Below are 10,565 nucleotides of genomic sequence, written 5' to 3'. Positions count from 1 at the left end.
GCCATTGGCCTTCTTGGCACACTGCTGACTCATGGTCAGCACACTGCTGGCTCATGGTCAGCTTTCTATCTATCCAAACTCCCAGGTCCCTTTCTGCCTGGCTACTCTCCAGCCACTCTGTCCCCAGCCTGGAGCACTGCATGGAATTGTTATTTCCTTCCTCCCCCCCTTAAAAACAGGGCTTCTGCAACTGGACTGAAGTTCACAGCTTTCCTACAATGCCCCTTCAGAGCATGATGTCCTGTTCATGTCAAGAACTGATAAAAAATGTCCAAGGCATTCACTCAGTAAGCAGACAGACAGTACCCTCTAAACAGCACTGGCTCCTCACCCCTGCATTCTTAAATAATATCTGCAAATTCCCCAAAGAACACACACTCCATCACTTCTAATTCTAGGCTTCTGCTGTCTGACCAGCCTTTTCATATTTAAATGGACAATGCTGTTTTGGCCAAAAGGGTAGGCTGGGTTGGGTGAGCATCCTGTATCCACATCTGGAATGAGATACAAGTTGGGCCTAAAAGCAAAACAACCCTCCAAGGGCTTCCATTTTTTCCCCCCAACACCTACTTTTCAGATGCTATTACAATCTCCTGAGTGTTGTCTGGTTCTGCTGTTTCCAACCTTTTTCCTGCAAAATAAAAATAATTCAATTTACTTTCAAAAATAGGATGTAGGTGAGACCAATGTTGAAGATCTATATAAAAGAAAAGCTACAGAAAACAGTATCAAAACAGTATCTATAAGTACACTTATTTTTTTGCAGAAGGTAAGATACAATTCACAAAGCTGGATTAAATTCTTCTGCTCCATTATTAAGATCCCCTCTAAAGACTCTTTCAAATTATGTCCCACTCATTCAAAATTACTTTTTCTGTCAAAGGAAAAAAGAAGGTGGATGAAAGATGTAGTAATACTCAGCAAGGAATCACTTGCTTTTCCCAGTTGTTCCATAAAGTGCCAACACTGTAATGCATAAACACTGAGGCAGAACGTTCATTCACATTATGTCCATGTGCTGCTTTGCCTCATCTCTCTCTTCCCAGTCCCAGCACGACTGGCTTTCATCATGCAGACACAGTAGTTTAAATATTATGCACCAACTCCTGAATGGCAATTTCTATTATCTCCTAAAGATTCAAATTTGCAAATGTTTATGTGAATAAGTAACTTTACATTCTAATGAGCTCAACAAGGAAGTCTCTCAAGCTCAAGACTCTCTGGTTTTTCCCCCCACTAGAACAGAACATGTGTTTTTCAGTGCTACCTGAATGATACTTTCAGGCTCACAAAATTCATCAACCCAGAAACTGACCTGCATTTTCTTCTTTTTGTTGCTGTTTTATTTCATATACACAGTTTTGTGATATGCCTAACTTCTTTGGCCAAATTGGAATAGATAAGATTCTTTGTCCCCTTGGAAACTCTTCTTGTCCAGAGACCTGAGAAAGACCAAAGGAGCTTATTTTTAGACATAAATCTGATTTTTAAAAAAAACAAACCCCCCCCAAACAAACCTAAACTAAGTGAACACTTTTGGTAAAGTTTTAAGCAAAAAAAGCAGCCTCAGCCCCTTAGAATAAATCTTCTATAATGGCTTCCCAAATCTCTGTAAAAAAACTACCCTTTATGTACATCCCCTTTGTTTATGTTTAGGAAGTTCTTTGCAGCTACCCAATTTTTCCAGACAGTTTTTGTGAAACTGAGGGACTACCAAGAACACTTTCAGCAACATGACAGGCCTGGCTGAGTGTACAGAACTCTCCAGCAGATGCTGACTTTAGCTTCAGGATGCTTACTCTTCTGAGAGCAAGTCAAGTCAAAGCAGGGTGTGAAACAAGTACCCACTAGCAAAGAACACCAGTGAGGCTGTTTTTTGGTCATGTTTTCCCACTGTATGTATTCCAGTTACTTAAACAGCCTGTGACACACCCAAACAGCTTGACACAAGAGCTCACAACAGAAGATCATTTAACATGAAACACTTGAGGTTCAACAGATAACTGCATTTTTGCTTCTACAATTTTTCCAGTCACCAACTTCATCTAAAATAAGAGTCATCTTCCCATGGAGTGCACAGGATGTATTTGATTAAGTAATTATTTTATCCTACTTAAAGACTGGGACACTTACACAGTGATACAATTGTCCTGCGGATAACTACATTTCAAGAACAGTTGTTGGGGAGCTTTTCCTTTTGGAATGCTGGAAGTGAATACAATATTCCCTAAGGAATGTAAGTACTGCAGTAACTTTTGCCTTGCAGACTGCATAGAGAGCACTAAGACAGCCACTTGCAATGGAAATAATACCAGATACGACATGCTAGCACCACTCAAATATTTCCCTTTCAGCAGCATTAACCTTTCTTTGTGAGAAGTGAGAAGCATAGCCTACCTTCCCTATAGCAAGTCCTGCATAATTTAACTTTCCTTCCTTTATAAATCTGTACAATGGAGAACCAGGAACAGAATTGAAGTCACCACAGATGATAATTGGGCAGAAGGTACCATCCTTCTGAGGGGCAACACTAGCAATCTCTGCCAGGAGCATTGCAAGCTGGGTCAGTTTGATGTCCCCTCGCCTTGGGTTGTAGAGCAGGTGTGTGTTGGCTACGCAGACTGCAGCGTTAGTTTTGGAGTGAAATCTAGGCTGCAAAAGCAACACCAGTCCAACGTTGTCCCTGTCCAAGAGTGGAATATCATGGCGAAAGAATTCCACGGGGTTTGATGAAATCAGGCTAAATTTGGAAGTTTTGAAGCAAATGGCACAGCCGTCAGGTTTTCTCCCTGTCCTCATTTTATACTCACAGTGATACCCTGCAAGAAAGACAATTAAATACATAAAATACCACTGTATAAATAGAGATTTTGAAACAAAAATATTAGAAAAGCCTCACACTGCTTTTCTCATGACAGTCAACAACCAGTCTGAAGTACCAAAGGCTATGTGAAATTCAGATACAAAAGTGACCACAAGAGTCTTTCTGTCCTATCTAAACTGAATCAAGACAGGACAGGAAACCTGATCCAATACCCTTTGTAATGTGTAAACAGCTACATAGTTTAAGATAGCCATGTTCTTCTCTCCTCATGTGGACAAAAAAACCCCAAAGCAAAATGACAAAAAAGCCCCACAAGTCACATATAAGTGGACTTGTGTACTGAAGTTTTTACTGGATGTTACCAGAATGGTTTAGGAATAATACCAGTGAAGCATTCCAGTCAAAAGCCTCAATCACTCTAAGCCATAAATCAATGTCTAAAATGATTCATAGAACAAAGGTCTCAAACATGTTTACACAACTATGCAATTATCCCATTAGCAGCAATTGGAAAGCTTTCAAGAGGGAAACTGAGACACTTATCAAATGACAGCACTGGAGTTCAGCCAAGTCCACCTAAAAATAGTGATTTACCAGATAAGCAAGATAATTTAGATCTTGAAACAGTATCTAGTTTTTGCCACTTAAAAATGCTTCTCTGTCCCATCCATACCATATGAAATACAGCCTCAGTGAAGTGGGGCAAGTTGACCTCTGAGCTCACATCATTGCTAGAACAAGGGATCTACATGGGAACTCCCATCTCCCAGCTTCAGGCCATGTTGCTCCTGCCACTTGCTGTGGCACTTACTGCTAACTCAGTAAGCCACCAGAGAACTAATCTAGAAAAATAAAATTAGTCTGGATAGTATTTTGCTGGACTCGTGGATTTCACCACGGTAAAGGTCTAGTGAGTGGCAAAGAGAGCCCGGGAGAAGGGACAGGACATGCATCTGGGAGCTAGGGAGAGAGAAGAAAAGAGCTAAAGCAAATTCCACATCTTCATGTATAGTAGCTAGAAGCTCACTTGCCCACATAAGCCTGGCCCTAGAGTGTTTCACATTTCAAGTGGATTTAAATCAGTAATGCCACTACCCTACTTTGTTTATAAATACTCAATTCTGGGAGCTAAACTACCTCCACTAACCATGAAAGAAAAAATTATCAGTCCAGTGCTGCTGCTTCACTGGCTTCTCCTGGGATCAGACAAGTACCAGTGCCAGGATGAGAGTGGGAACCTGGAACTGGAAGATGGTGCAGGGCACAAAACACTGAGATCAGTTTAACCCACCATAAAATCAGACTCTTAGCAACATGCTCCTTCCATAAATTCACATGAGGGAGAGTGACAAGACAGTGCTACTTAGACTGACTGACAGCACTAGTAGAAAAGCTAATGAATATATACTGACCATGGATAAAATTCAGTGCTGATATTTGGAAGCTTTGAAGCCAGAAAAACATGCCTATGAAGAGCGATCCAACAGGAATACTGGCAATAAAACACTATGCTAGTTTAAAGGGAGCATTTGATGAATTTATAAAGGGGGTACACAACATTGTTGCACATGATGACAGGAAAACTGAGATTCTACAAGAGATTAGTTTTTAGGAAAATAGTACTGGAGCAGGCAAGAAGACAGTATCTTGGTCCTAAGAGTTTCATCATACCCAGGGATTCCAAACTTGACTTGATCTCTGTTCTATAGTGGTCTTCTTGGACTTCTTGTAAACAGAGCACCTAAGACAAAAATTTACAATTAAAATGTATTAGTAAGTGCATGAAAATATTACCAGAGCACATCTCTGTTGGCCAGTCTGTACAGGTGTTAGAAGAAATTAAAAAATCAGAAGCTTTTTGACTCCATAATCCTACAAAAGGATTCACTGCCTTACAGAAAATCTCCTCAGGATTACAAAGAAGGCCCCAACTCCTCCCACTCTTTCTTAGACATACGTTTTCAGATGTGAGATTAAATTTAATCAAAACATTGACCTGCTAATATAGTCTCAGCAGTTCAGGGAGGGCTAAGTGCCAGAGCAGTGGGATGAAGAGGCCAATGGCATACTACAGAGTGGACAACAAGCTTCCATATTATAAGAACCTGAATCAAAGATCAACCTCAAAACATTCCATTAGGAAAGCTCTGAGCATCTTGGAGCCTTCTTCCTGCACACAGATTTACAGCCACCTGGGAATGTGATGAAGAACTGGGTTCCCAACGGGTAAGGAGCTACCCCTGCTTGGTGAACTGCAGCAACAGACTCCTCTATCCCACCTGACACCAGCTCATTCAAGGTCTCAAGGGACAGTCAAATCTCAAGCAACAATCTGAAGTCTCTGCTTCACTTTAAGGTTACAGTTCAAACCAATGAAATAGTTAAAAAGCTATGTCCTTTAGCAATAAATTTCTCTGTGGAAAGGGCATCAGTACCTACCAGGGTCTGGGAGCATGCAATACAACACATCACTTCCTTAGCTCAGTGCTGGGTTGTGTGGCTCTGCTGACTTTAGCAAGTACCCCGAGCTGAACTGCTCTTTGCTAGATGGACTGGCTTTGGCTCCAACCCTTCCCTCCTGGAGAACTGTCTGTCACCACTAATAGCACCAGGCAGATGCTCACCAGAGCCCCTCTGACCAATGCTCCTCCCAGAAAGCCCTCTAAGGTATCTCACTGTAAAGATACATACATAGAGTATGCATAAATTTATTAGGAAGAAAGGGCACTTGAAGGGGACTTTAATTTCCACCTTCCTGGCTATATACTAACATAACTGCATTTTTCAAATGGCACAAGGCCATTTTTCTGTAGTTGTAGTAAACCACTTTTTTTCCAGTATGGTTTTCTGACACAAACAGGTTGAATTCCATCACTGTACAATGGTTAGTCTGAACAATGACTGAAGCAAAAAGTTTACTGACTTGACTTCCTAATTAAGACTAACAAGTGATAAGTGTCCTCAAAACCAAATAAAAACCACCACAACCAACCAAAACCACAGTAAAGTGTTGTTCCAGACCCCAATATAAGCAGAAGTTTAGAGTTATGTCTCAGTAGAGAACAGCAAGCTTGTTCAGAAGTCCAATGGTGGAGAGAACCAGATGAACCTGAAATGAACACCTGAGAGGAATACTTCTGAATCAGTCTCACATGAATGCACCTGCAGTTTTCTTGCAGCCTTGAACACAAATGTCAAGAAAATGGAGATCCACATAGCAGGCTCATCACTCCAGTTCTCATACAATCGAGAAAGTAAAACATTTGAGTCTGCCTTCCAAATAAAGGATTCGGACATAAGTTCTCCATTACCTAGTCTAACAAACGGGTCTGATGGATTAGCAGCCAGATTTTAGAAAGGGAGTTTTATTCCCTGACTATACAGAGACTTGGTGTAACTACTACCTAAACAAATATGAAGTCAAGGTCACACACGTGGAAGATAGAAAATACCAGTCCCGGACACTGCCTTAATTTGACCCTTCTGTGTGCACACATACTATTTTCCTCCACAAAAGCCTGGTGTGCAAGATTAATTGTTTGCAAATAGTGACCAGCTATTCAATCTTGCATGTCCTTTGCACTAAGTAACTTAGGGCACAGTTAAAGAGAGAACTTCCAGCTCTGGTGCTTCCCAAACTGTACAGTCTCACAAACCAAGACTCGCCTGGAGAAAGGTGCCCTGTTCTCCTACCCTACACATCTATCATCAGCTACTGTTAAAAACAAGACACTAAACAAGGTGGACCTCTGTCTATACAAGTATCACTGTTCTATGTTCAACACTATTTAGTGCACTCTGCTCAAGCTTGCTCTAGGTCGAGAAAGATTTGTGTGAAGGAAGAAGGTTTTGGAATTCCAAAAAAACTTGCAGTGTACCAGCAGAACATCAAAGTCATGTCAAAAAGATCATTCTGGGAAGTTCCGGACAAAAGAGGCAACACTGAGTGGTATGTGCTGCAGAGCCACACAGAAGACACTAATTGCATAAGTGTAAATCAAAACCACTGTTAAGCATGACATAACTAAAAGCTGTCAGGTCCACAAGACAGCCCACTTATCAAAACAAATGAACAGCAAGAATTTGCTACTTCAGTTTATCACTTCTTAAGGAATATCCACATGCTCATTTTCTACTCACATCTGCATCCAGCTGTTTGATTTCTTGTAGGATGTTGGGAAATCTGTATGTCCAGAATAGCAAACGTTGCCTGCAGTGTTTGTACAGGTGGGAGTTATCTTCCAACAAATTCTGTGACAGGATATTGTAAGACATGACTGTAAAATCAAATTTTGCCTCACTTTCTGCATTGGTTTCGTCAGATTCTTTATTTTCAGAGATTTTCATTGTTCTACTGTGCTGACAGAAATATTCCCAGTGTCTTTTGACAGTTCCTGTTAAAAGCACATGAAGCAGAAAAAAAGTTATGTAACACATCATATGACTTCTTACTGCTCTTAGAAATCCTTCTACTGACAACTATTTTTTTTTCAGATTGCTAAGCAATTCTAAAAGCCTGTTTGATTAGCAATGATTTAGACCCTCTGTTGAAAATGAACTTTACATAGCACAAAACCATTCTATACCCTGATTTCAACCGATTTGAAACTGGGAAACTGACATGTTCTCAGGAGACTGTTGCAGTCCACACTACACCCCCTGCTCTCTGCAGAAAGGCTGTCAAACTGGTAAGCCAAACCCAGTCTGTTGAGAGTCTTACTCTGCTTTCTGCCACTACCTCCTCAGCAGAGGTGGTGTGTGTCAGCCTGGGGTACACTCTTCAGAGCAGCAGATGGGCATCTTGTTGATCTCTCTATCCATGACTAACAAAGGGTTAGGAATCAAAGGATTCACCTCTATCCTGTGTACATCCTATAAAACTCAACCACAAGCTGCAACAGGGGCCACACTACAGAGGTCCCCAAAACAAATAATGAACCTGATTTTCCTCAGTGAGGTTGGAAAATGAAAAAATGATTAAGTTTCAGAATGACCAAGAACTTCTGAGAAGGCTTGTTTTGCCTTCCTGCCATTTCTAATCCCATACTTATTATTTGTATCACTATATCAAAGTTTATAATAACATATCTGCCCATCATTAAGCATCCAATTATTTTCCACATTGGTATTTCTCCACTTAGAAACCTCATGGACAGAGATGTCTTGCTGCCTTTACATCTGAACTCATCTGAGATCACGCTGAGGCCCAGTTACCTGTGCTATCAACCAGCAGCAGATTGTACCCACAGCTGTTACTATCTGCCCTATTTGGGAAGTAAATTTCATTGCTGTTTGTATTATTCAGGACCTTACCTAGTGTTTCCAGTGACTACAGCAAGGCTTTAAGTACTGATTGGATAGGGGGAGGGAAGCCACATGGCTCCTCTGCAGGTGTCTTTAATTACCATCACACTACAACATGTGGTAAATAGGAAGGACCACAATGCCAACCACACCCACAGATAAAGGTATATCAAGGAGGGTTAAGAGAGAACTCAGTGAGATTAAGGCACAAAGCAAGCTCCATTTCTTCAGCTCCAGAAGAAGGATATGATGTTTCTAAGTTTTATGGATATTTGTGTCCAAAATTCCCTTTGGGAGGCTGATAGCATCTTCCAGTTTATTTTGCTAAGGAAGTGATTTATGCAAGAGGGCTTTAATTTTGACTGTGCCCCTATATTTGCTTCACAGTAGACAAAACAGCTAATACTCACAAAACTCAATAAAATGTTTGGATGGTGTGTAGAAGATCCTACCTGTGATAAGCTAACACAAACATTCTGAAGTTTCATGAAAATCTATTACTAAGCTGAGTAGACAACTCTGCACTTCTTACTGTGTTTATCTGGATAAGCACACCTGCTGCTTACTCTGCCAGACATGGTCTGACACAAAACTTGCTAACATGCCAGCTGTAAAACTGAAATCACAAATCACACTGGAAGCAAACACCACCAAATCTCAGTCCGTTAATTCTTGGTTATCTAGGTCACAGATAACTCAACTGGTTTGGAAAGAAACCAATTCAGGTCCAGCAGGGCTTATGAGCTCAGGTAGAGCACAAGGAACGAGGCTACACTACTGCCAGCCCAGCTCAACCCTACAGCAACTCAGCCAAATCTTTTGCCTTTTAAAGAGTTCCCAAGTTACAGACATGATCTAGTGACAGACACCGGAGTGTTGTTTGAACCAAGTTCAGGACTCCCCAAGCTGGGCAAACCCTTGCACAACTGACTGTGTTCTACTGCCAAGTGCAGTGAACCTAGTTCTGGCAGACTGTTTGACAGCACAAAACACGAGCATACAGACTAAACAGCGTTACGAAACTGGAACACTTCGAAGACAGATGTTTTCCTGAGAGGGGTGCCAAGCAAAACAGTAACTCAAAAGGAGCAAGCAATATAGCTCATAACTCACTAGGTGTATTTAGCATTACAAATAAACAAGAAAAATGAGCAAAAAGAATCTTTTACCTTTCTTGCTTCTATCTTTTTCCTCATCCTGTGCTGTAGAAAGACACAATGTTTCCTTCTGATCAGAGGAGTTTGTTTCTCCTTCCGGAGCTGAAGTATCATGCTGGCCACTGAGTCTTCTCTTCTTTGTCAGTGGTTCCTCTCCCTCAGATTTCATACTGGGGTTAGGCAGGTGAAAAGAAGAACCTCTAGTGTAGTTATCAAGGTGCCAATTAGAGTTCTGAAACTGTCTCCAAGGTCCAAAAAATGGATGGAATCTCCAGTTTGCTGAGAAATCAGCCGGAGTAGGAAGTGGAAATGAGGCCCAGGGAGGATAGTGAGTGGCCCATCTCACACAGCTGGAAACTGGGCTGTTCATGGAGAGTATCTGGGAGCCATTCCAGTGGGCGACCCAGTCTCTGCCCAGCCTCTGCACGTGGCGGGGCAGCATGGAGTGTCTGCTGGAAAAGCAAAGGTATCATTACTAGCACACAACTACATCTGCCTGTAGAAGGCTGTTGATGCAAGTCAGCGTGGTCACAACTTATACAAGATATTATTTCTCTGCAAGTTAACACATACAAGATATTCAAACCATTTCAGATATATACAAGGTATTTAAACATTTAGCTAAACAATATGCAAAGTGGGAGTTCACAGTGATCTTGCATCCTTTTTCTCCCTTCAGATTTACAAATGCCATTCAGGGTCCGAACCCTATCCAGCTGAATAACTACACAGAATTTATTTTCTGCCACGTAGAATTCAACTATCAGATCTGTCAAGTGATCAGGGGAACGACCTTTTTCAGAAAGGCCATTTTTGCATGCTGCATTAACTCTATCACAAGGCTATTTGAAAGGAATCAGAAAACCACTTTCCTTCAGGCAGGTAGGGTTGGACTCTATGATCTCTGAGGTCTCTTCCAACCAGGCTGATTCTATGATTCTATGAATTTGTTTAAAAAGCCACTGACTTGGCTCAAACTGCAACACCAACATGACAGCGAAATAAAGAGACTAACCCTCACGGTGTCTCTGGCACCAGCTTGAGACTAAATTTGTATTCTTACTTCTCTTCCAGGAGGGCAAACCACAGCTTAGCAATTGAAATAATGAAAATTAGGTGGGTTTTTTTCATTCTCCTCAGGAGAAAAAAAACCCAGATAAATCTGTGTCTCAACGAGATCGCGGGAAGGCAGGCCCAGTGACAGTGATCCGTCTCGGCTTCCTGACTGTTTAAACAAGAAGGTGTATTTTGAGCTTACAAGCAAAAGATAACAAAGCTGG

The 10,565-nt window shown here is 41.3% G+C and overlaps 1 protein-coding gene across 1 annotated transcript; it reads right to left on the bottom strand.

Moving 5' to 3' along the window:
• Nucleotides 1-566: 566 nt before the first annotated feature.
• Nucleotides 567-9,729, bottom strand: ANGEL2 (angel homolog 2 (Drosophila)). Its single transcript, XM_009073323.1, has 6 exons — nucleotides 9,298-9,729; nucleotides 6,965-7,218; nucleotides 4,496-4,565; nucleotides 2,398-2,819; nucleotides 1,316-1,442; nucleotides 567-631 (listed from the first exon to the last, which is right to left on the bottom strand). Exons 1-6 carry the CDS (start codon nucleotides 9,725-9,727, stop codon nucleotides 567-569), a joined length of 1,368 nt encoding a protein of 455 aa, XP_009071571.1. The 5' UTR covers nucleotides 9,728-9,729.
• Between the last annotated feature and the right edge of the window lie 836 nt (nucleotides 9,730-10,565).

Source organism: Acanthisitta chloris, unplaced genomic scaffold, assembly GCF_000695815.1.
Source record: "Acanthisitta chloris isolate BGI_N310 unplaced genomic scaffold, ASM69581v1 scaffold42064, whole genome shotgun sequence".
Taxonomy (NCBI): Eukaryota; Metazoa; Chordata; class Aves; order Passeriformes; family Acanthisittidae; genus Acanthisitta; species Acanthisitta chloris.
The sequence above is the reverse complement of the archived record's forward strand: the minus strand, read 5'-3'. Positions and strand labels throughout refer to the sequence as shown.

Excerpts from the sequence above, each read along its gene's own strand:
- ANGEL2 (XM_009073323.1), bottom strand. The coding sequence starts at position 9,727 with ATGCTGCCCCGCCACGTGCAGAGGCTGGGCAGAGACTGGGTCGCCCAC. Across the intron at positions 2,820-4,495 it reads GTCAAGTTTGGAATCCCTGG|GGTATCACTGTGAGTATAAA; the intron begins GTATGATGAAAC and ends TCTTTCTTGCAG. Across the intron at positions 632-1,315 it reads ACAAAAAGAAGAAAATGCAG|GAAAAAGGTTGGAAACAGCA; the intron begins GTCAGTTTCTGG and ends TTTATTTTGCAG.